Source organism: Pholcus phalangioides, unplaced genomic scaffold, assembly GCF_987345545.1.
Source record: "Pholcus phalangioides strain wild (caught in Gottingen) unplaced genomic scaffold, Ppha-v1.0 ptg000020l_1, whole genome shotgun sequence".
NCBI lineage: Eukaryota > Metazoa > Arthropoda > Arachnida > Araneae > Pholcidae > Pholcus > Pholcus phalangioides.
In genome coordinates, this window is record NW_028301613.1 from 6,043,520 (window position 1) to 6,070,862 (window position 27,343).

At 35.8% G+C, this 27,343-nt stretch overlaps 1 protein-coding gene across 2 annotated transcripts in view; it reads right to left on the minus strand.

The window, feature by feature from the left end:
* The window catches only part of nonC (serine/threonine-protein kinase Smg1), a 103,890-nt gene extending 79,604 nt beyond the window's left edge, over positions 1-24,286 (minus strand). Inside the window, exons 1-13 of one of the 2 annotated variants that reach the window (XM_089248745.1) lie at positions 23,674-24,271; positions 20,938-21,080; positions 19,714-19,772; positions 17,546-17,623; positions 14,960-15,041; positions 13,542-13,589; positions 12,350-12,475; positions 11,977-12,147; positions 9,641-9,691; positions 6,052-6,146; positions 3,213-3,297; positions 559-631; positions 66-322 (exon numbers count right to left, since the gene is read on the minus strand). In XM_089248745.1, the coding sequence (XP_089104871.1) occupies positions 66-322; positions 559-631; positions 3,213-3,297; positions 6,052-6,146; positions 9,641-9,691; positions 11,977-12,147; positions 12,350-12,475; positions 13,542-13,589; positions 14,960-15,041; positions 17,546-17,623; positions 19,714-19,772; positions 20,938-21,080; positions 23,674-24,154 (1,749 nt within the window). In that variant the 5' untranslated portion in view covers positions 24,155-24,271. Of the gene's footprint in view, positions 1-65; positions 323-558; positions 632-3,212; positions 3,298-6,051; positions 6,147-9,640; positions 9,692-11,976; positions 12,148-12,349; positions 12,476-13,541; positions 13,590-14,959; positions 15,042-17,545; positions 17,624-19,713; positions 19,773-20,937; positions 21,081-23,673 lie in introns of both variants that reach the window. The other variant, XM_089248746.1, reaches the window with a different exon arrangement.
* Between the last annotated feature and the right edge of the window lie 3,057 nt (positions 24,287-27,343).

The window sequence follows — 27,343 nt, forward strand, 5'->3', positions numbered from 1 at the left end:
TCTGTGTGTGTATCAATCTCAGCACAAAGTTCTGAATAGGGATACAGGATGTAAACAAATCTCACCTTTGGTGAAATGGAAAAGCGCAGCTGCCTGGTTAGAGATTCTTTTTTGAACAGGCCACTGACAAACTCTACAGGAAGACGGGTATCCATAATCTTGACGAAATGAATCATCATTTGTAGCAATGACAAGGTGTGTTTTTCACATGAAAATGTTGCGTCTTGACACTGCTGGACATCTATGTACTGAACCAGTATATCCAACAGTTCCGATGAGCATGTCCCAAGTTGAGCAAAGAATAAACATACACAATCATTGGCTACAAGAAAACATATATTCAAACATTAAAATTTAGTGAAAAGCAGATCACACAAATACTTTTGAAAATACAATTTGTGTTTGTTTAAAAGAAATTTCTATTTCCGATTTTGAACATAATAAAGCTTACTTTCACTAAATTAATCATGTGTTTACATGAACACCATATGAAATATTTTAGCATATTAAAATAGTCAACCAAAGATAATGAAAAAAATTATGAGATAAAAGAAGTACCTAATGTCATCAAGTCGTAGTAATAAGTATATTCTGATGTCATTATGATGCAATTCAGGAAGTTCTTCAGCATCTAATTGGAAGACAAGTAAACCCATAAAAGACCCATAAGTGTTTGAACTGACAAGTAATGCTTATTTACGAGGCGTGATCAAAATTAAGAGCCAATTAGTAACAAAATAAAAACAATTGAAAAAAAAATTACCAATGTTTTTATAGTTTGAAAAACTTACATCTTTACTTTATTTTCCATGCCTAATCACCATGTCATTCCATGAAAATGACACTTTTGATATTGTGAAGAAACTTCTTAAAACCGTCTGCATCAAATTCTGCCGATTGGGATTTGAAACAGTTTTGCAATGAGATTTTAAACTCCTCCACTTCCTCAAAATGTGAGCATTTTAGGCATCCATCACATACACAGTTTCTGATGGTTTAGAGTTTCAGTCCCGATTCTCAATAACATTGTTGCAGAAACTTCTGGTAATTCTAGAGACAGATTGCTTTTCATAAAGCAACGATTTTCTTTCATTTTTGCATTCACATGCTCAATGAGATCGTCAGTTCGTACACTAGGTCTGCCACTCCTTTGCTCATAGTGAATATTTGAACGACCTTCCTTAACCAGCCATCTGGCTATGATGGCATATGCAGCCATACTTGAAGTTGGTACCTACAACAGCATATAATGTCATATGCAGATTTTTGGTCTTTCTTGCATGGATATGACGGAATAATTTGTAATACAATTGCTGCCACCTCCACAAGCATCCTTATACTTTATTATCTCGCCACTAGATGGGAGTTGAACAATTATATTTTAAGTTCTCTGATTATTATTACTATTATCTTCGTCAGACTGCATCGCTGAGCGCTTTTTTTCCTTTGATTTCCAATTCCCTTGCAAAGATGCACCTGTTTTACGTACACGCATATTTTTTAGCGCAGGTTCAGCTGTTATGGATCCACATAAATCTGTTAGCAGCATTTCTTACAGTCACAGGACATATTTTGAATTTAACCTCCCATCACTTTTAGGGTATCATATTACACATCACATGGGTTATTTGACACTTTCTACCACATAAAAAAAAATTCACTTTTTTTGTTCGTGACTTTTCAGTTAAACAAGTTGTGCTTAGTTGATCTTTGCGCATCGCATTTATATTTTGAAAAATATTTAAAAATATATATTTTGATAGTGCCAAACTTCCATAAAAAGGGTAAAAAGTGTGTGCATCTTCATAAAAAAGGGCACTGCGGATGACACAAGAAAAAATTAATTGGCCAGGTGAATGATTAAACTCATGACACCCAGTCTTCAGTTCGATTTTTTTTGTTTCTAAATTTACTGTTTCAAAAGCATTTTTCGGAATTCCTTTTCCCTCCTGGTTCCAATTTCTGTGATCAGTGATGAATAAAATCAATTATTTTTCAAAATTCAGTTGGCTGTGTTGTTTTACTACAAGATTGGAAGTGTAGGGAGGTGAATGTTACTTCTGATATACAGTGCGATTCAGAAAGAACCATCCAATTTCAAAATGATTCTTCGCTTGAAATGGATCATTAATAATATTATTCATAATACATAGACATTTCCTCTTTTATATCAGCATATTACTTATCATTGTTTTTTTTGAAAAATACCAATAAATTTTTGAATTGGACGATCTTGAACAAGTATTAACTCTTGATATTTATTACAAATAGAATTTGATGAAATTACATTATATGATACATGGTAAGTGGCTTAGTTGAGTGAAGGTGTTTTTTGTTTTGAGAAATTTTTATCTAAGTTACAAAAAATGAAAATAAATTGTGAATTTGAACTTTTTATTTTGGAGAATCTCCTGTGACCTTCCACCCTCAGGATTTAGGTACCCACACTTTGGATACCACTGATTTTAATGATGGAAGTGTGCCAAATGAAACTCAAAAAGTTGCCCATTTATGCTATATCTGTACATGAGAAATAAAGTCTACCAGCTATAGATATTTTCTTTTGGCAGCACTCATTTCAAAAACTACTTTATGCATTGTGTGTGAAGTGACCAGATTTCAGACTCAAGTCATAACATACATAAACTATTTTTTTTAAACATAATCGGATCATAAAACCAACTTTCCCATTCTAAAAGTTGAAAAAAAAATTGTGTCACTGCTATATTGTATAACAGCCTCATTGTGGTGGCGGCTATCATGCATCAAATATCAAAACAGAATAGATCGTTGATAAATGTTGAGAACAGAAAACACGAAATAATCACTAGCAGCTAAATCTACAGGATAAATGACTCCACATACTCAATTTAATTTTGAGAGTCCTCGCCATATGCAATGAACAGTGAATTCTCACTTCAAGCCAAAATATAGATTTTGGAGAAAAAAAAACCAACCTAACCTGGATTTCTTACTTCACAGTTACAAATACCAAAAAGCTTTCAAAAATAAACAGCTGGCACTATCTGCTCACCTTGCATGTAAAAATTTACCCGAAGCTTCACTTTTTAATTGTAATTGATACACAATTACCATTTCTTTGTAATTGATAGAACTTTTTTTCTTTATCCACACTCACCAAATATCAAAAAATTTCTTCTAATTTACTACTATAAAGTAAGCATCCCTACCATATTCTCTAATATACTCACATCTAACATAAAACTTCTGGTTAGTGGAAAAGATCCATCAGGTGATACAGAGTTCTCAACGCTTCTCAAAACAGTTATGAGCACTCTAAAAAGAATGGGAGAAAAAAATTATATGTAAGTATGGAAACAAATTTCAATACGGCCATATTTTTATAAGCTCATAAATAAATGTACTAGAAATGTGATAAAAGGTGTATAAAATGTGATAGAAAAAACACAAAAGAGGTATGAAAACTATGCAATATTGATGAAAGTTTAAAATTTTCAATTTCAGATAGATATCTGCAGTAAAACATTGGACTGTTAGTAACTCAGTTTATGCGTGTTTTACATGACAAAAAACGATTTTCAACAAATTTTGACTTGATGATCCACCAATGTTTTGCAAATATGAGCTTAAATCGTGAAAAAACTTTACAGATTATAGTTTAATAAAAGTGGGGATTCACAATACAAGTAATATTGTGCACTAAAACATCCTATATGATGATCCGTCTATAAAAGACTTTGCCTACTTTGCACATTAGAGTTGTCAGTCGATCGTCAAGTGATTATCACAATTAAGACAACAGTTCTATTTCTCTCACTGTGGCCAAGGCCATCCTAATGAGTTCTGGAGCCAGGCTCAAGCATTTTTGGAAGCTTCCTTCATTACTTCAATGAAAGACAAAATTAAAAAAATATGTACTGTATGTACATGCGTATTAATGGAAACCTTCAAGAGTTTAGAGCCCTTGTTTGGCTTATGAGCAACATGGAGACATGGAGAAAATAGTGAACTCGCTCAATTTTACAAGCTATTTTCTAGCTGCAAGTAATCTAGTTTCAACTAGCCAGAGAGTTTCAATAGAGCATCTCATTTCCCTTTTTTGTTTTATTGTCATCTTTCTCTTCCGTTGCAAGCCAAAGCAAGAAGACAGAAAATAGCCACACACATATTGCACGTGAGAGACAACAAAAACGTGGGCAAGCAGCAAGAGTAGCTCACCCTTGAATTTCACTCTCACCAGCAGAACAAGTGGCAAGTTTACTAGATAAAGTTAGAGTGTGACTTTGGTAGCAGCAATTAAAACCGCAAGTGAAGAGCTAGTAAACTTGACCACTGTAATTGAGCCTTTAGAAAGATCAATGACTCCAGGAGTGGTATTTATAGCACATTGCCGCCTGGCAGTTGAGTGGTTAGGAAGCTAACCTCTGACTGTGCAGGTCTGAGTACTAATCCCAGTTCGGGCATGGATGTCTATTAACACCAACAAATTTGCTGGGCAGATCATACAGTTCTCTTGGGAATATAAGTGAGGATCACATTATGAAACAAAAAAAGCCCCCATGAAATACTGTTTCCATCATCTTGTTGTGTGTTAATGGAAGTGGAAATCTGAACGTGAATATCCAGCTTTTGTATCATTCTAAAAAATCCATGTGCCTTCATACAAAATATAAAGTAAAACAAAACATTGTATTCCCCACATTAACCGATATGCTAGGAAACAGCGAAGGAGACCAGCATGCCGGGAGTACCCTCATTTCCTTGAATATTCAAATCAGTCACGTTCGGAAAATTCTTAAATAACGTATTTATAATTATATTCTTAAAATCTAATTAAATTAGCTGAATACATACAGGGATTATTTTTTCAGTATGCCGGGAATGGACCAGATCTTAACATTTACAAATCTGGTGACCCTCTAGTTTTACGACATGGTGGCTAATGTGGAGGAATATGATAACATAAAATGAATTAACTTGCACTTTGTCTTTGGAAAGAATTGTGATTGGTGTGACGGAGTATGCCTTAGAACAAATTATTTGAGTTTTCATTATTTCTTATGAAGAAGTTTTACTCAATATAAGAGTGTTTTGGATTAAGAGCACATTTATGGGAATGGATTATGCCCGTAAATCAAAGTTCCATGTAGTTGTATATGTATTTTGTCAACTAATCCGAGTATTCACATAAGTGCTTGAAGATCATAAGGCATGTAGTTTGAAAGAGAGAGAAAATGATTTTCAATATTTAAGAGCCTGTTAATCCAGATTCAATCTATTTGTCGCTCTGCATAGTTCCTGCTGCCATCGATTTTGCTAATCTTGCACCATCTTTCTAGTCTTCAATTAGTGTGTGAGGCCACATTCAATAACTAAATATTTTATAAACTACCCTGAAATATTACTCCATGTAATCTTCACCCCGATGCAATTCAAGAGATACAATGCATTACCTTTGTCCTTTGATTTAGTGAATGCTGCTTCTCCATACCAAAGTCGCTTATTCCATAAATTTAATTTCTGGTTTGAAGGGCTTTTTTTTTCTAGTACATATGCACAGGTTGCAATAATGGTGTAATACACCTAGGATGGCGAAAAGCCTAGTGCCATAGTGCTGTTCAAGGCTTGCTTTTATAGTTTGCTTCAAATGGGCTAGTAGCTATCCATATGCACAGACATTCCATTGACAGTCACTCGTCATGAAACTTTTGTGGAGACAGTCATTATAACACACTTAGGGAAAAACACATTTTGAAATGTTTTCATGTAGTTTGAATATAAGCATTGGATTCAATATTGTGCAATCTTTGATTTAGACTTTTTCCACCCTTCAACAATGAGAAAACTACCTCAAACAAAGGATGAAGAAAAAAAAGTGTTTGGTTCATTCAACATGTTGCTCACCCTCGCAATTTTCCGGCTTGCTGGATTATGTGCAGGAATACTAATAAGCTGGATACATCATGCAAATTTAGTGTGTTGAATTGATATGTTAAAAAAAAGTACAGTAAAGATATTTGTCAATGGTCATACATCAAAATGCAAAATTAAAAATTGCAGATAATTTACCTAACAAGACTGCGAATTTTTGATATATTTTCAGAGGGTGAAGACTGAAGATTTTCATCGCTGTAACTGCTCAAACTACAAAATTTTACTATTTCCTGAAAGTCAGAGTAAAAAACCCTATTATTTCAATTCACTTTATTAAAAATTTAAAAAAAATCACTATATACCGTTTTTTTTTCTTAACTTTGCACTATTTTCAATTCTTACAACAAAAATGAGTTATAGAACATGCACAAATGCACTAGAACCTCATTAATCCAAACCATTTCAACATAGAAACCTGCCTAATTCAAACAGGAAAAAAACCACCTGAAAGAATGTGAGAAAGCTTATGAATTTAACAACAGAAAGAGGCATCTTAATCGCAATACAATCATAACACTTTAAACACCCCTCTACTTAATGAGTAGTTGGTGGCACGATATCACAATCAGACCACAAAGTTTGACAATATTGCCAACTCCAAAGATAATTTCCTCATCGATGAAAAATTTCTCCCCGTCCATCACAACAATGACAGTTTCTACTTTCTCACACTAAGTGTCACAGCAAATTTCTGAAAAATGTGCCTGCTCCATCAACTTCTAGTCTTTATTAAAAGTAATTGTCAGGTCTGCAAATCATCTGTCAGGTAACATTATTCACTAACAGAAAAACTGTCAGGTGCATATAATTTCAGTTAATGAAGCAAATCCACGAAGTCCTGGAATAACATTTTCTAGGACTGGATGCAAGCCTAAACATATTCTATACATTTATCAAAGACCAGTGGTTGGCACCATTAGGAGATTTGCTATTTTTATTTCCTTCTCATAAACTGTGCACATCCAAGTCTATGCCTGCAGAGGCAATTTACAACCATTTTACTTTTACCTCTAAAGTGGTGTTCATTTATGTGTTCAGGTATTGCTGCCCATCCTCTGAAGATACAACTGGTAATAAATGAATATTCTCATGTATTCAATTAAATGTTGTAAAGCCTGTTACTCCCTGTGGTGAGACATGTCAACCACTGGTATGAGAGAAATATAGTCAATTCTCAGACTCGCGACAGAGGCAAAAACTTACCGCATATACTTGTGTATAAGCCAAGTTTTCTTGTGGGAAAATTCGTTCCTAAAGTGGAGGGGGGGGGGGTCGGCTTACACTCGGGGTCAGTTTTTGACGAGAAAATATCGACCCCCGCAATCAATAGTTATTTTTATAACTATAGATGGCGCTAATAATTAGTAGTGATAGATGGCATTGCAAATCATCAGAGTGATTTTTGTAGCTATAGATAGATGGCGGTTGTGTTAGTACTTTTCGGGTTAAATCCATGTGGTAATTTTTTTCTCAGGCAGTACAAGTGTGTGTCGTGATTACCCACAGAAAAATCATTGATCTAGTGTTGTATCAGTAAGTGTCAACGATCAAAAATGGAGAAAGCTAAAAGATTTGCGTATGATGCGTCTTTCAAACTGAAAGTTATCGAATTCGCCGAAGAAAACAATAACTGTGCTGCAGCTCGGACATACAACGTCAATGAGAAACAAGTGAAAGAATGGCGGAAAATGAAAGAGAAAATTTCAGCCATGCGGAAGACAAAAAAGGCTCTTCGAGGAAAAGTATCTGTGTTCCCTAAACTTGAAAAGGAATGGGTGCTACACCTCAGACTGAAAGGTACAATCGTGACAAGGACAGCCATTCGTCTGAAAGCATCGAAACTAGCTGAGAGTGTTAAATTCAAACACACAAGTCCAGAAAAGTTCTATGCATCCTCAGGTTGGTGTACTCGTTTCATGAACCGTTTCGACCTGTGCTTACGCCAGCGAACAAAGATCGCACAAAAACTCCCAGAAGAATTGGAAAGCAGAATTGAATCTTTCCAGAAGTTCATAATTGAACTGCGAAAAAGGCATGGATTTGAACTGTCACAAATCGGTAATATGGACTAAACCCCGGGTTACTTTCGATTTTCCAAGCAATAGAACTGTTGATGAACTCGAAAAAAAAAACCCATCTTTGTTAGAACAACTGGGCACGAAAAAACACGATTTACGGTCGTGCTATTGTGCATGGCCGATGGAAAGAAATTGCCTCCAGTTGTGATTTTCAAAAGGAAGAAAATTCCTTCGAACATGAAGTTCCCACCAAGAATGATCATGAAAGCCCAGGAAAAGGGCTGGATGGATGAAAAAGGCATTCTACAATGGATCCAGGAAATATAGAACAAAAGACCCGGAGCAGTGTTCGAGAAACCGGCATTATTGGTATGTGATATGTTCAAATCCCACAGAACCGATAATGTCAAAGCCGAGGCAAAGAAATCGAAAACATCATTGGCTTTAATACCAGGTGGGCTAACGTCGATTTTAGAGCCTTTAGATGTGAGCATTAACAAGCCTTTCAAAAACTATTTGAGACATTTGTGGATCGAATGGATGAGTTCCGATGATAAAGAAACTACAAAAAAGTGGTGCCTTGAAGAAACCTGACACTGGCCTAGTGTGCCAATGGGTACATGAGGCGTGGAATTCTGTTTCCACTGAAATTATTATCCGATCCTTCAAAAAGTGTTGCATCAGCAATGCGATGGACGGAACTGAAGATGATATCCTGTTTGAAAGTGACAATAGCGATGACAGCCCAGATGAAGATGAAAACGAAGATGCCGCACCCTATGATGATCTGATGGATTACGATGAGCTTGGAGACGCAGAAGAAATGGCTTAAAAGGTTTGAATCATTTTCTATTGTTAATTTGTGTAAGCTATTCATTTTGCTTGAAAATATAAGAATTTTTTTTCTCTGAAATACACGGATTTTTTGGGGTCAGCTTATACATGGGTTTTCAATTTATTGCGGTTTTGATGGTCCTGAAGTGGAAGGGGGGGGGGGGTTGGCTTATACACGAGTATATACTGTAATTAGCCTCTTAGACCCTGGCATATAAGAACCCATATGAACCACAAGGGACTCCTAGCCTGCCAGGGTCTTCTTTAAGCCATTGATAGAGTTTGAGACTTGTGCCTATAATTGGAATTCTTCTATTTGGTATCTAGAAGGGCACTCGTAATGAAATTTCAAACTCATAATTTTCAGACATTATACAGCGATAAAGTTGACATACTACTAAAAGTTTACCATGGTTAAGTTTGCTTTTATACCAACAACACAGCTAAAAAATTTGTGGCTCTCTTCAAAAGCTCTCGAGAGTACTCCAGATTCCTTATAAAATTCAATAGTAAATATCTTGCCCCATTTATACAAAAAAAAAAAATTGACAGAAAATTTCTTTTCAATTTTGACAAATAATTAATTCAGGATTATCCAAATTAATCATTCACTTAAGAAAGTGGGAGGAGGAAGGGTTGGAAGAGTCAACAGGTTCTTTACAGGCGAATAGCAGCAGTGTTAGAATACAAAGGTTAATGCGAGCATAACCTTTACAAGGAATCACTATATAGAACATTAAAAAACAAATTTAAACAAATTTTCATCACAGATTGAAAACAGACATAAAATACTGACCTAAAAAAAACCACACATCCGCACAAAGTAAAAAAAAATATGTATGCATAGAAGTGCATGCAGTATTATTTATTACCTTAATATGTGGAGTTGGTTTTTTTTCTTCACTTTTATTCCTGGGTAAGCCCTATCAGAAAACGAAGAGAGAAGAAAGTAGCACAGACAAGTGAAGAGATAGCACAGCTTTTAAGTTTCTTTGATTCTTAGATGAAATAAAGAAGTTGAGCGAAGTAAAAGAGAAGAAATCGATAAATCTATAACAACAAAACAAACACTTGCACAAAACAGTGACCATTCTAAGCCCATCAAATCGGTAACTCTAATTTTTAGCACTCAAATGTTTAACATCCATCCCTATTATTATTCAGACACTATTTACAGATACAAAACAGCAAAAAGTGAGATCAGGGTATATCCCTGTGTGTTATGCAAATCATTATGTATGACAGAAGCAATAAGAAAGGATAGATAAAGAAAATCAGCTCAAGATTTTTACAATATTACACAGAGTGAACACTTAAATTCGTTTTAGCTCAAATAACTCGTGAACTACTGGTAAAAGAAACATAATTTCACTTAAGAAAAATATTCAAATTTCCAAATGTCATTCTGATATCTGATGCCCATTTTAGGTATGTCATTTATTTTACTAGAGGTCGTATGAGTAAGGAGATGCAAAAATTTAGTTTTTTTTACATGGTTCCCCTGTTGTCTAACTTACGATTAAAGTCTTTGGCCACTCTCCACCGAGTCAAAAATAAAAAATAAAATAAATATCCATCTTACCATGATATTGATATTGAAAGTTAAACAGACATCTTAGAATTTAGGTAAATTTAATAAACCATAACCTAAATTTTCTTTTTTTAAATTCCTATGCTATTTTTTTTTCTTCTCAAGTTTGACCCTTAATATATGCTGTTCTTCCCATCATTTTATAAGCAATTTTTCGATTCAAATATTTCAGCTGCATTAACAGGGTTCCCAACAAAATCTGCTTGAACAATTTTCCTGACAAAAAAAAATCAAAAATTTCCCTGACTTTCCCCTAACCAAAACTCTGGAAGAAAGAAATATAATTCACAATCTTGACCTTTCAAATTTTTGTTCCACAAGTTTGTTTTTTTTCGCTTTACAGAACTTTTCCCAGACTTTCCAGGTCACTGGGAACCCTGATTTCGAAACATGCAATTCATTTTGTTGGGCTCAGGAGACACAGGGCAACAAATTTTATTTTTTTTTATCTCAGTATACAAGGTGTCTAGTAAGTGTTAATGTGGCTTTTATCAACTCAATTGTCTATCGTAGAGGTATAGTTACAATTTAAAAAATACTCAAAAGGCAAATACTATCAATCACCCTGTACCAGTTTTGAGAGTGAAAATACAGTGTGTAACAAAATAAAAATAAAAAAATAAATTTTCTTTTTTATTTTTTGTCTCCATGTCCTTTAACTCTCAATTGGAAAGTTGTTACACTGTCTCTTCTGAGACCAACAGAAAACTCCAAGTCTCTAAGTGCAATATTCTCTGAGATATTCAAATTCAAAAGCAGAGAAACGTTGGGGAAGGACAGCATAAATGAGGGAAAGGAGTGTTGTCCATTAGTTTTTGCTGTTCTTTCACAACTTTTCTCCGATTTTTGAGTTCAAATATCTTAGTGAATATTGCAGTTAATTAAAAACATGGAATCTTTTCTGTTGGTCTCAAGAGATACAAAGAAATAACTCTCTAATTGGAAGTTAGAGGACAAAGGGACTGTACAAAAATTTAGATTTTTTATTTTGTGACATGCTGTATTTCTACTCTTAAAACAGGTACAGGGTGATTTTTAAATGCCTCTTGAGCATATTTTTAAATTGGAATATTGCCTTTACCACGGAAGATTAATGAGATAAAGGCTGCATTAGCACTTACAGGACATTCTGTATATACTCTCCCTTGTAAAAGAAATGACATCTCTAAAATGGGCACGTTTATTGCATATTTTTCCCCAATTAAAAGTATGTTTGTATATAACCAACGGTTAACAAGTTATTTGAGTGGAAACAGACAAGTTTTCACCATGCATAGTCCTTAAAACCACTGAAACAAAATGCAAGTTGGGGAGGATGAAGGTTTAAGGTATTTTTTCACTAAAATATTTAAAAGCCTCCCAATTAACTAGTGATTAGGCTTTTGCTTCATATTTCATGAAAAAAAATTAAAATATAATTACAGCATCATATTACATAACCAAATTTACTGAATCAAAGTAGGAGAATCCAATTTCTCTATATTATGGAAACTAAGCATTTTTATTAACACTGGCACAAAAGTTGCCAATAAACTTATCAAAACAACAAAACAGAAAACAATGGTTACTTACTACTCACAAAAAAAAATTATTATATTGACACATATACAAACTCACTTCTGCATACGACTCCATATCTTCCAAGAACTGACCAAGTAAGGTAACAGTGAATGTGATATCATAAAGCCAAAACTGCTGGAAGTTGATCAATGCTTTTGAAATGTACTCGATGACAGACTGTTGCTGAGTCGTGTCAATGTGCCATCCGATGAGGATATCTACGGTGTCCTACAGTGTCAAACAAAAGTCAAATTAGCTAAATGTTAAAATTTCAATACCCTTAATTAAAATCATAAATTCTGATGAAAACAATTAGCATTCATTCTTAATTTCATACATCATTTTACAATTTACTACATAACTTTATCTTAATATTCTTTGGGGAAAAAAAACTTATCTTCATAATCTTAGAGAAGTAAGGAATACTTACGCTGAAATGTCGAGAGAAAACATCAGGATAGCCATTTGATATTTCGAGGATTATGTCAACTATGCCAACAAGTAGCTCTGGAACATCTGCTATCTCTAGCACCGACTGAATATTTGTCATCACAAACTAAAAAAAAAAATTAATGTGTTCAGTTGAAATGAAAATCAAATTAAGCAATAATCATATTATCAACATAGCTTTTTAAATACTGATATGTACAATAAAAGTCTACTATAACGAGTACAGCTTAAATGAGTGATTTGCAAGTAGTTGAAGACACAAAAAATATTTGATTGTGACGATTGGAAAAATAGGAAGCATTCTCTATAACATCAAAAGAATTATCAAAAATTATAGTTTTTCTTTCTTTCTCTTCAAGAATCGTATGTGATGACTCTTATCATGGCACATGCTTTTCATAAAAATTTTTTACTTGGAAGTACTTCAAACAAAGAATGGGCACATATCAGTTTAGGTTCCATTCACTCCTTGATGCATCTGAAACCTATTAAGATCAGAATCTGATCTGCACATGAGAAGTGTGTATGAATCAGTCAGTACAGGAAAGAAAAATTTTTGAACTGAGAAACAGAGGCATCGACATGAACAGAACATTTAGGGGGCCAAAAATTGCCATTCAATTTGTATATACTGGACTCAAATCCGAACACAGGAGGTGGAATGGTGAGCAACATTGTGTATTCATGAATTATTGAAGGGAGGGCCTCATATAGCCTTCCGTGCATACCCTTCCCCCCATCATCTTAGGTTCCGGAGCTTCTGCTGAGGAATGAGATGAATCTGTTAGAATGGAGATGGGCTGTGATGATATCTCATTTCTGGTGAAAAGGCTAAAGTAAAATGTATAAACTACAATAGTATAAGATATTTTTAAAGCATAAAAAAAACGGCCTGATGAGCATCCTTTGTTTCCATTTCTAATTTCTGGTGGATTCATTGGTGTTTTTGTAAGAGAAAAATAACAATTTTTTGCCAAACACAAGTGGTACAATGTACAAATACACCTAATCAAGTAACTTTTTGACCACTTAATGAAAAACTTCAGTAAGTTTTGAAGTCGTAAATTGTATTTTAAAAAATGTAGAGCAATTTATCGGTATACTGAGCAGCATTTTAGCAAGATTAAAATGTATATTATACATAATACACAAAATTTATTTTAACAACTTACTGACATAAGATCCGCTAAACCTCTCTTCTCCTTGTCATTTTTCATCATCTGTAATAGGATACATATACAATATTACATGGATTCTTTTGAACATTTGTTAATTTTTCCACATCCTAATCATCAATAAAAATACTTTAAAAAAAACACACCTTTCTTTCTCATTGAAAAATAAGAATAATTAACATGAACACCATCACTGGAAAAAACCATTCTTAACAAATTTTTGGATCTAGTTTCTATTTTTCATTTATTTGTTGTTTGAATGGATCTGAACTATACTTTAATGAATTTTTTAAACAAAAACTATGAGATTTTAAACAAATTCAAAGTTTTTAATTTAATATTTTGTGCATAAGTAGATTTTTTTTTGTTCAAAAATTCATTCCTATATTGGTGGGATCGGCTTATGCATGAGTATACGAAGTTCGTTCAAAAAGTATTTCACCTTAATTTTTTGTGTGTGGTTTGGTGCACGTATGTAGGCAATCCTGGTGTGCGTGCTTGAATTTTTTCCTTACTGCAGAAGCTGCCAATCTCTAGCAGACTGTCGATGATTGAGGAAGTGTGACTCGTCGTTTTTGACAAAATGGCAGGAAAAAATATAACAACGTTCCTAGATTAATCATGATAGAGCTGCTAATTGTGACGCAGAACCTCTTGATGGTACTTTTTGGTGATAGTTGTGATGAACCCTACCACTGGAGTCAAAGAAGACGGTCAACATGACTTTGCATCACCTGAAGACCAAATCGGCAGCGAAAATGGAATGAATGGATCCAATGCTAATGCTTGCCTTGTCTGCAAGTTCTCTGATCGTGATTCAGAATTAATGATCCTGCATCACCAGAATCCTCACCTGGTCAATAAAAATTTCATTTCTGAGTTTTCAGGGCCTACCAGAACATGCTCCACTCTCCACCAATGTGCCGCCATCTTTGAAGCAGCTGTACCACTCCTTTATCAGTGTGGTGCCTATTTCTTTATCTTTGAAGGTCTGTTGAATCTTGCAGATTGTCTTCATTGAGAATCAAAAAACTTCACACAAAATTTAACGCAGTTACATTTTTCCTGCCATTTTATCAAAAAAGAAAATGCGACAAGGCTCACTTGCACTTCCTCATTCAATGGCAGTCTGTAGGTGACTGGCAGCTTCTGCAGGAAGGTGAAAATTCAAGCATGCACACTAGGATCACCTGCATACATGCCCTAAACTTTGCTGCCCTACCTTTATTGGTTTATGCATGAAAAATTATGATCAGATACTTTTTGTACAAACCTGGTATATAATAATTTTGTTTTTGAGTGGTGGTTGCACAACTCTGTGAAATGGCAGTTAGCTGCCATTGAAAATACAAACAAAAGAAAATACTAGATATACAAAAAAAAACCCTCGAAATATACATAATTTATCTTCTTACCTCATACAATGAACTCAGCACCAGTACATGAATATCTCCACTCTTTGAAAGGTTATACAAATCGAACATCCACTTCAAAACACTGTCCATGACAATGAAGACAAAAAAAACCTTATATTAAATACCACTTGGAAAATATTTTTATCATTCATTAGAACTGAACATTAGCATTGTTATATTGACAATATAATGTAAGTTTGAATTCTGCAGTCTAAGCTTTTGATTTTATAAATTTTTAAATAATTATGCTTGCGTAATAGGATCAATTAATTCAAAATCATGCTCAGAAAGCCTGCATTAAAAAAGAAATCAACAAGAAATTGAAAAAATCATTATATTAGGAAATATTAATGAGGAAATTACATTAACCCCTTATAAAGGATTTAATATATCTCAGTTTCGACAGGCACAACTGTAAGAATTTTTTTAAATACGTATTTTGATTAGACACTTTTTAAATAATGTTTTGAGGAAAACAAGTTTTTCAATTAACAAGAGTGATTTTAAATTGACGTGCATTTCAATTGACAAGAAAAAATTACCAGTAAATTACCATCACATTACCTGTGAAGTTTTGGTTTTCCCCTATTTAAAGTTTATAGAACTGAAATCATTAGATTTCAGATTAAACAACCCATTTCGTTTCAATTCAATATTAATATAATTTCTTGATTCCTATAGTTTCTCACACACTGAAATGTTTAATTCTCATTTACACTGAAAGTGTAGCACTGTCATCTGTTGACCATAAAGGGGACAAAGTGAGTCAAATGCCAATGCAAAACAATGCACGAAGGATAACTTAAATAACATAAAATTCTCTGTATGATCTAAGACTAAGATGAACTGAGGATATATTGACATAGGCCTACTCAAAGTTCAGAAGGGGAACACAAGTTTTTACGATTTACACAATTATTTCCATAAGAGAGCTGTGAAAGTTGAAAGTTTAAAACCAAAAGTTTAAAATTATAAATTGCAGGGCTACCACTTAAAATATTAGGAAAAGTAAGATTTGGGGGGGGGGGTACACTACATAAACATAATCATAGCATTAACCCATTGGCATCAGTTGGTAAGAAAATTTACCATTCAACATTACAATTTTTTTTTCTTTGCCAATAAATGGTGGGAGTGACTCCACTCAAAGGTTTTTTTCCCCTTTCTAAGAATCAAAATAGTCTTTAATGGGTTAAAAATAAAATATTTCAGTATCCTATAAGATTGACTTAAGCCAAAGCAAATGACAGAAATGACTTGGTAACAAAAACAATTTTTGGCCAAAACAGTGCACTAGCAACTACAGATAATTCTTTTCTGTCTTTTCCCACAATATATATATCACATACTTTTTCAGAGTCTTCCTCAATGCACAGTAAGTTATTAAGACAATTTACATTTTTTTTTTAAGAATGATACTTCTTCACACCGCTTCCAAAAGCACAGTAAAATGTGTAAATTACAAGGTACAATGTAAAATTTTAAAGAGATTTGTTTACATTTTACTGCTCAATGCCAGCAAGATCGTTTTTGACACGTGAAGCACTTTCATGTCTAGCTCTTTGCAGAGCATTGTTTATGCCTCTGCATTGTTGTTTCACCTGTACACAAAATGTGCACTAAATAAGTTTGAATGATGAATGCTAGTTACTGAACAATGAATAGTCCAAGAACATGCAGTAGTAAATGAAAAATTCCTTTTTTCATCCAGGCAGAAGTTTTCCATGACTACTCAAGTTCTTGAACCCTCAAACTAAGCAAAATAAAAATTAATAAACCAAATGGGTCCCCATACACCCCCCCCCCCACAAATAACCTTAAAAACAATACAATTTCTGCTTTGGCAGAATCATTAATTACAATCTACTACATCTGAATTATTTGGCAATATATCTATGATATTCTCTTCAATGTAAAACAATAACAAAAACATTACACTATAAAAGTTTCAGAAAAGTTTGTTTATAAAACTTGAAAAATGCAATCAATAAACGGATTAACTGAGTTTGTAAGCTAAGTTCGAATGTAACAGATGTTATATTTTTCAAGTTTTATAAAATAATTTTTACCAAACTTTTATAGTGTAATACCAGCCTTACATGAATTTTGTTGATAGGATTTGGTAAAAAAAAGTATGAAAAGTAGGACAAAACAAAAGAATATTTTACCAAAAAGTAGGAAAAGTGAGACAAATGGGAGCCCTGAAATTGTTAATGAACATTCCCATTGCAACTACCAAGTAATGTTACACCCTGAAAAATTGGTCACTAAAGTAAGCATAAGAATTGAATAATGATTATTTGGCCTTAATGACATTCTCGTTTAACCCATTTGCAACTGAAAGGGGAAATTGAATTATCATCTAAATTGTGCCTCTTTATCAATGAAAGTAAAATAATCCACAAGCACAGTATGCAAAAACTTCTTTATCAATGCATGGCAATATAAGATAGGCAGCGAATCCAGAGGGAGGATCCAAATGTGTTAATGAAAACATTCATTAAAATTAGAGTATTGGAATATGAATCTATGAAATGATTAGCTAATACTAAATTACATATTTATTTTATATAATTTTTTTCTTACTTCTTGGATTCGTTACCAACAGCAAATCCCAACATGGCGAGACTAGAAATTATATCTTGTTTATACTCAAGGTAATATCTGAAAATATAAATAACATGACATTATCAGTGATATGTTCCAAACTAATCTCATCATGGAAGTGCAGGTAAACTTTGCCTAACAATACTCAGAAAAATCCACAACGAAAAAGGCACTTGCAAGAAAAAATCAAAACTCCTTATGAATTTTGACATGCTATGGGTGTCGTCTTCAGAGGATACAAAATGTCCCATTGGCCGAGGATCCCACTTGCATTGATTACCAAATCTTAACTCTGTCACTGAGTGGAAAGAAAAAATATACGTCGAGTAAAACATCATGACCGGAATGGAGCTGAGCGCCCGAGCACAAGTCTTCTATAACATCCTGATCAGCTGCTTGGGAAATGAAGCTCTTCAGTCTGGTCAGGACGATTGACTTGGATGGACATTTTTTTTTCTTTCCGCTGAGCAGCCGAGAGTTAAGATTTGGTAATCAATTCAATTGGGATCCTCAGTCAGAGTGATATTTTGTATCCTTCAAAGACAACACCTATAGCATGTTGAAATGCATAAGGTGTTTTGATTCTTCCTTGCATGTGCCTTTTTCGTTGGGGATTTTTCTGAGTAATCTCATCGTTTCTATCAAATTTGTTATTTGTTACATATTTATTTTAAAATTTAGACAAAAAATTAAGTGCAAAGTCATTGCCTGCCGTAAATGCAAAAAGTTTAGAGACAGAGATGTAATAGTGGTTCCATGACTTGCAAGTCCCCCCCCCCCCGACAATTTTTTTACGATGCCTAAAATGGCAATGGAGGAAAAAATAACTTTATAACATCTGCGAGGACCTTGAAATATGACACGGAGGTCCAAAGCAGTGATTTTTTCACTTATATGAGTAGAGGGAACCCAAAATAATCTTATTATATCAAAGAACGTGTCATCCCTGAAATGCTGCAATCATATGTGCCTGATTTAGGACACTGTGAACAGGAATAGACTAATACGATTAAATACTCGACGTTTGGGTTTAACCCAAACATCGATTATTTAATCGTATTATCAAACCCAAAAGGTAATCCATTTCTAGGAATAGACTAGCTTTACTAGCTTTTTGTCCAATGCTTAAATACAGACCAGGTAACGGTCAAATCACTAAACAAGTGTAAACACTGTCAGCTTCAGAACAGTGGATCCTCCTGTACTAATAGGTGTGATGTGGACTGAACAAAACTTCTACAGCTCCAGAAGAATCTGCGTAATGCAGGGATTCTAAAACTTTTTCTATACCCACAGCATCCCCTATCAATACTTATATGTGGCTTTCCAGAGCAATTTAACAAAGCGTCACTTCAAAAAACTTACATCACGGCCTCTGCTCAGTGACATCCCTGAAGAAGGCTGGTAGCACACAGTTTGAGAACCCCTGGTCTGAAGTAATAGTCTGTTACCACTACTTCTTTACCACACAAGAACTCTGGTCCTATCACCATACAGCAATTTACTACTGAATAAGTCATGCTGGAAATGAAGGTGCCATCTATCTGTGGTTGCCTCGGGCTCAGTAGGGAAAAGAAGTTATTTTTGTTCTTCCCCAGGATTGAACTCGCAGAGCTGACTGCAACCTCCATGATGGTAGACGAGTATCATCTCGCCACTGCACCATTCAGGGGCATAGTCTGTGATTACCACAAAAGCTAGGATGTGCGCTTGGGTCTATGCTTATATTGCCCTCTAAGCTAATATGGTAAAATGCTCCCAAGCCCACAAAAATCACTATATACAATATTAATATTTCTTTGGTGGAATCTTGATATATCGTCACACCATGCAGAGGAAAAAAAAAAGTTGGGGGGGGGGGGAATGTTGGAATGTGTTGGTCTGAGCAATTCAATCTCATGGAGAATCTCACATGACGGAGAAATGCTTTATTCCCATTTGTAAAGAATGCAAGCACTGAAAACAAGAGATTATCATCTATTGATAAAATCTTAATCTTGCCACGGGTGACAGAGATAAAAAAGATATGCAAACATTGAGATATGAATTTTGCGAGACACTTTTGTAATCTCTTCTAGGGAGATGCACATGAGTCCGACAAGAACTGGTATTAATTTTAAAAATAAGAGGAAGGAATATGGTCTTACCCTCCTTGCAGTAAATCATCAATTGTGGAGATGGTTTCGTCAAGATTCGTAATTACCACCTGAAGTAGATTGAGAAAAACATAGATGGAGCTATAACATTACATTATAAAATACTGAAATTATGTATGGCAGATAATGAAATACCTTTCCCATAGATGAGAAAATCAGTTTCAATGTACAAATTAGAACTGATTTCATGGCAAAAACAGATCGGCATAAAGATAATGTTCAAGAAGCCCCACAGCGAATTTTCCCATATTTCCCTACACCAACATTGGCCATTGGCCTCTTTTCTAAGAATCACAGAGTCAAGTATCCCTAAAGCCATTCTTGGACATTCATCTCTCAATAGGCTCCCCCTCAAGAAAACAAAATGCCTGCATTTGCTAATTTACACTTCCAACTGAGAAGGTAGATGACACTCTTGCATGCATCAATATTCAAGCTTGTTCTGAAATAATAAGCATTTGGATGAGTACACCCTACAGATATCATCGCTGAAGAGTAAATGCAGGAATAAAAGAAACCCTACCAGGTGATATCTCTGTAATCAATATACTTGTAACCTTAATTTCTTCTGGGACTGGTCCAATTAAACAGGTCGGTGAACTGATAAACTGACACAATCACAGTTAAAAGATTTAGTTGAGTTGAATTATTATTATTAATAGTTTGAATTATTAAGTTTCAATATAATTCCAAAATTATTTTTATTTTTTCATAGATTATTTTCTTTAAAAAGTTCCGAAATGATTTTTTTCGTTGGGGTATGTATTTTGAAGCATTTCTGTGAAATTTGTGATTAGATGCCATTTTTGTATGCCAACTTTTACGTCTGAAAACCCCCAAAAAAACTGTTCGGGCCTTGTACTCTGTTTCTTCCTAGACTGCGGGCAAAACCAAAAAATTATAATTTTTTTTTCCATGCCTTTATCCATTTTCTAAAAATGGTCTATGGGCCACAGTAAAAAGCTCGGGGGGCCAAAAGTGGCCAGTGGGCCATTTGTTGAAGACCCCTGACATATCATATCGGTTGAGTATGAACGTGGCCTAACACTATCATGGGATGAGACAATTCAAATTTCTGAGTATGAGCAAAATGGTTGGTGGGCTATGTGTTGAAAACCCCTGATATACCATATCAGTTGAGTATGTACCTGGCCTAACACGTTCATGGGATGTGACAATTCAAATCTTCATGCGTGAATCAACAAACGAGCATACCTTCAGGTTTTCAGGCTGAGCAAAGATGTCTTTCAGTTGGCGAACCATACTAGCTTGCCTTTCCCTATCTTCATCTCGCTGCAGTCTCATGAGGAAGCTCACGTACCTCGAGTTGTCATAGATACGGCTGCTGACTATATGATCTAATCGTCAAACAAAAAGAGACAGATAAAATTAACAAATGTTTTCCATTCACGTATACAATGGCAAATGCTATACATTGTTACAGCACGTAACATATATACATCACAATACCATAATTTACACACATACAATAATTTTGCCGATATATGAGCACCTAGTGGCTGCAAAAATCAACCAATGCAAATGAAATTCGAGATATGGGTGTTTCAAACTGTACGCTCGAGAATGAAGAGAAAAACAAACCCTCCCCCCAGCCCTTGTAGTTAGTCACAGCAATAAAATTTTGAAAAATTCAAATGACGAACACTCACTTCCATGCATTGCTAATTGATCGGCACAGTGAACAGAGGCAGATTTATGGTTCAACCGCCTGTGGGCTGCACAGGGCGGCAATTCTCCCATTCCCATCTAATTTTTTTGACCCACTCTACCCATGTCTTTGAGTCACTCACATGCTAGCACATTTTCTTGGTCACTCACTCACTGAGTTGGTCCCTCTCTCTTTATCACTCTTACGGTCATCCGCATGTTTGCACACTGATTTGATCACTCATATGCTTACACATGATCTGTCACTCTTTTGATCACTCATATGCTTACACATGATCTGTCACTCTTTTGATCACTCATATGCTTACACATGATCTGTCACTCTTTTGATCACTCATATGCTTACACATGATCTGTCACTCTTTTGATCACTCATATGCTTACACATGATCTGTCACTCTTTTGATCACTCAGATGCTTGCAAACACTTTTGGTCATTCACTGACATGAATCCGTTGCCCTCGAGGTCACTCTTCCAGTCATTCACCGGAGTGATACCTCGCTTTGTTGATCGCTCACATGCTTGCAAACTCTATAGGTTGCTCATTGATCTGGTTCCTCGTTTTCTATGTCACTCGCTGATGTAGCTACCCCCCCCCCTCCCATACTCTCTATGCAGAGGTGGATTTATGGTTTTACCACTAAAGTGAGTTAGGCGATAAAAAAAGTTACCAAATTGTGGTAAACCGTATATTGGGAATTTACCTAGCCGAGTTCATCGAGGGCGCAATTGGCCGTCAGAAGGTCAGTTGCTCAAATCCTGACAGCAAATCCTTTCGACATCTTACTTTCCTCTTCACTTTTCAGATGATTGCCTACTTATTTTCCTTTGTTTTTCACTTGTATTCAATAAAAAAATTTGGCATCCAGTCATCCTCAGAGGGCTCGCATGGCCCCTATAAGGGCAGGGCTGACAGGAGTCCAACCCAAGGGGCCCACAGCACAATCCACATAATTTTTTTTAACCCTATAAATTCAATATAGACTTGCCAAAGATACCAGCCTAGGGGACCATAGGGCGAGCCTTCACGGCAATCAATTCATTTTTAATAGCTCGTATTTGGGGGTGAAAGATCACGATGAGCTTACTGCACAAGGTGGTGATCAGTGAGAAAAGCATGCACAGGCTAGATCTGACCTACTTCCCCCCCCCAAGCCATCACGAAAAAAATTAAAGCGAGATCGCATGTGGCCTTTATAATATAGATGCAATAATTATTGCTTCATTCATTTTCAAAACGAAGGCAAGCCCACAGATTTTACAGAATTTGCCGCAAATCAAATAAACATCTGATGTCTTGTCTCTAAAAGATCTGGCAAGGAGAGCGACGTCACTACAAGTCTTCTGTCATACAACACTGAATAAATATCTCGTTCTATATATATCTGCCTTTTCTTAAAAAAATCATCACAATAAAACACTGTAAACATGAAAATGCTTTATACTGGAAATCTACATGAGAATCTCCATGACGGACATGAAAACTGTATCTAACATGGGAGGGAAACAAATCAACATTAAAGAAATGTGAGAATGAATCTACAGTGGAGCCTGCTTATAACATTTTTTTTCTTCACAATCACAGAAAAGCAGTGTAAACGGAAAAACACTTTAAACAGGGAAATTTTGATGGATGTCCAATGATGGACATGCAAACTGTACCCAGGGGAACAAACATGGCGATTTCCCCAAAAAAACAAATATAGATATAGATTAAAGAAATCTACAGTGGATCCTGCTTATAGTTACTTCCTTTAGGCACCCGAGTGGTACAGTGTTAAGATGCTCGTCTTCCACTATGAAGGTTACCATTAAGGTATATGGGTTCGAATCCGAGCATAGAATGTGAGAAGCAAGTTCTTTAACTACCGAGCCTGGGGTGACCATTGTTGGATGGAGCCTTCATTTCCCACTCAACTTCGCTGGTTAGAAATTGTCATATGGCGATATATGACTGGAGTTGGTGTGCGGTAACGTAGTTTTTCCCTTTAAAAAACCTATCACAGAAAAGCATAGTAAGTGGGAAACGGCGATGACAAACATGCAAACCACGCGTATTCAAGAAAACAGATCAAGATTTTAAAGATACGGGGGGGAATGAATCTACAGTGGATCCCGCTTAGAATGTTTTTCAAAAAAATCTTTTTACGGGTGCGGGGGGGAAGCTTTGAACACACAAAATCTCAATGAGTATTAGTTAGAGCGGGGAAACGATTTAAACGGGATCCACTGCACTCGATTGATCACGTACGCATCATTACCTGGCCTCTTCGGGGCGTACTCCCTGTCTCTGTAACTGGGCATGGGACTACGGTAATAGGATCCAAAGCTAGACCTCTGCGAGTTATCGGACCTGTAGCCGCTGTTCACATTATCGGGGTGTGATAACCCGCGTCCTGGAGACGTCTCTGGTGTCGCTGCGGACGACGACGACGACGTCTTGCTGTACCTCGAAGGGTACTTGCTTCCACCTCCTCCACGTGAGTGCGGCTCGTTCCGACGGAAAACCATGCTGTTGTTGTTGTTATTATTATTACTTCGTCCATCACCACCGCGGACTTTGTTGTTGTTGTCGGGATTGTTGCTATCCTTGAAGCGGTAATTGGCGGACGCTGCGACGCGCCGTGGGAGGGGTTCGTCTTCGCAGCAGCGGCGGTGGTGGTGGCGATCCTCATCGAAATTTCGGTTCTTTTTGTCTCCTTTGGTGTCCCGGGATCGGTTGTAGGAGGATCTCTGATTCATCACCAGCAACCACTATGAGATGACAAGACGACACCAATAACAGCTGAACCTAAGCGCGACCATCAAGTAAGAACATCTGTATATCGCCATAACATCAGTTTATACTGTGGGGGAAAAAAAAAACACACGGTCCTCAGATTGCCTAGATCACGGTTAAGCAACACTCTCTCATAACAACCCCCTGGGCGAACACACAAGATAGAAGTGAATGATTGATCGTCTGGTAATAGCGGTGACCATAACACCCGTTTTAGGTAACGCTGACCTTTTTTTTCACCTCTGACCATATTTTCTTGAGAAACGATGAGGAAAGTTTGGTTTCACCCATACGTCCCGTATTTTCCGGAACATATCAGTGTTTCCACATGGGGGGGGTTGTAGCTGTCCCGTTCTTTCTTTCTTTGAAAATGCAGATCAAAATGGATAAATTGTAGATATAAAATTATAAAAATGAACCATTCTTTTTTTTTCAATTAAGCTTGCTGAGACCACTGAGCTATAAAGCACAGTGGCTGAGACTGATTCAGCGGCTGACCAGGATTCTTCCTGGAAAAAAAATACGGAAAATCACCTATTAGGGGGTCATTCAAGTATTACTTCAGCATCGAGGGGGAAGGTTCGGATTTGCTAACTTTTGATGACAAGGGGGGAATGTTTGAAGGTTGCTTACATCATCAACCACCCCTTTTTTAAGATATGAAATAGTCTGAGCTGCTGTCGAAATTCTGCTGACGGGGGGGGGGGGGGGGGGCAAAAATGGCTGAAAATCTGCTTACGTGATACTTGAATGGCCCCTAAATGATGCCAAAAATAAGCAAAGTCGCCAAGCATTACAGCACATCAGAGAAGAAGGGGAAAAAAAGTAGAAGAAAAGGAAGAAAAAAAAACGAAAGGAAAACAAACAGATAATTTGATAAGAGAGTATATGTATGAAGAGTAGATTTCTCTCCCTCTCCCTTTTTCACCCTCACCTTATAATAAATATGTTCTCTTTGTTTTCTTTTCTCTCTTCTCATTATCGGGAAGCTTTGTTGTAACCCTATGACGAAAAGTTGTTTTTTTTTTATCCTTGTTTACTTCTGTAATCCTATTAAATAATTTTTTCCACATGTGGTGTATTCTTCTGCTATATTCATACAGTAGATGCTATATTCATGCATCAAATGTGGACAGAAATCACTAATATTACTATAGAAATAAACGAAGGTAAAAAGAACAACTTTTTCCATAGGGTTGCAACAAAGCTTCGTGGTGACGAGTGACGAGGGGAGAGAAAAGAAAACAGAGGACTTGTCCCACTGGTGATTGGACGCAATATTACGCCCTTGATCGTAAAGTTGTTGAAGCTGATATGAATTCTATAAAAATAAACGATTTTTTCCACAGATTTCTTTGGAAAACCGTTTTATTATTTACAAGTTTATTTCGTTACAGAATTTGAAACTAAGCAGGGTGACCATACGTCCCGTATTTCGCGGGACAGTCCCGGTATTTTCTGTATTTTACACGAAGCCTACTTTAATTTTTATTCTTTATTGAAGTCAAAAATTGAAATTATTTTTCAACTAATAAATTATATTATGATAATTACAACTATAAATGAAAATATCAATCTCCCATATTTGTCTTGGTGAACTTTTTTTCCGTGAAACTCATTTTAATCCACTGCAATTTGCACTGACACTTCATTTCCCGCGATTTTGATTTTTCCGCAATTTCAACAATATTTGGCAACTTTGTTCGGTTTTGGCGATAATTGGCGATATCCCGTATTTCTCTCGAGGAAATATTATATTATGATATATATATATATAATATATAATGACATAAACTAACAATATCTTCACATGTATTCTCCTCATCCCGTAAATCTGTTACGAGTAACGTTTCATCTAGCAGATCTCTTGTTTCAATTAAATTTTTTGCGGTTGATATATATATATATATATATAGGCTAAATTTTGCACATTTCTTGAAGTCAAAAGCATATTTTCACTTACATCAAACTCAGGAGGTTAATGCTGAGATTAATTCCATAACACCCCATTCTATTCTATGTTTCCCATGAATATCTATGGAAAATCGTTTAATTCGTTCCCAAAATTTGTAGTTAAGTTATGTAAAACACAAGCTGTACTGCTACGGTTGAGGCTATACTTTTGAATGAAATTACCGCCTAGCTATGGTTCCCAACTTTAAGGTGCGAATGCAAGCTGATCTCCCCATTAAAAAGTCTCGCCGCACAGAGCAAAAGGCTTACAACGGTGAAATCATCAAACATTACACTTTACTCATAGTTAGAAAAATATGTAATAGATGGCAGCACTATAACAAGCATTACACAGAAACAAGCTTATCGTTAGGTTCAGAACACGGACAAGCACATTCCAACATGTACCAATTCGTTAGAAGTTCCGCAGAGGAATATGGACGAGGTACATGTGTGGCTCAGTAATAGTAGTATGATGCCTAGTGTTTGAAAAATACATGGTGTTTGAAAAAGAATCATCCGATTAAAAAAAAAATCATAACTATTCGGCTTTTAAAGCGTTTTGATCAAATAATATATAGGTAGAAAGAGGGAAATTCCGAGTTTCACGCAGTCCCGACAGGTAGCGCTAAGGAAGAGCTAACGCTCTTCTTTCGGCCGGCCGCTACTTCAGAAATCGTTTTGCTTTCTAAGCTTCGCGAATTGTGAGTCCGTAACAACTGTTTGTCGTGCTTTTCGTCGACAATACCCCTGGTGTTGAACTTCCTACCGCTCAGAGCATTAGGCGATGGTATAAACAATTCCGAGACAGGGGTTGTCTGTGTAAAGGGAAATTCCCAGGCCGTCCCCACATGTCAGACGAAAATGGAGGGCATCCGACAGAGTTTCGCACGTAGTCCGCAGAAATCCACTCGCAGTGGATGCGAACATGCTCGCAAAAGTTTGGGACGAATTTGACTACCGTATAGACATATGCCGTGCATCCCAAGGTGGACATGTTGAGCACCTTTAATTTGGTTTGTGAAAAAACTTTATGATTAGCAATTGTAATAGAAAATTAATGTTAACTGTCTGTGTGCAATATTTTTCGTAATATACGCATTTCAAATCGGGTGATCTTTTTGAAACACCCTGTACAATCCGTCGTGAATGACCTCGAGTGAATTCTCCTGTGGATCTTCAAAGAAGAAGCATAGGGG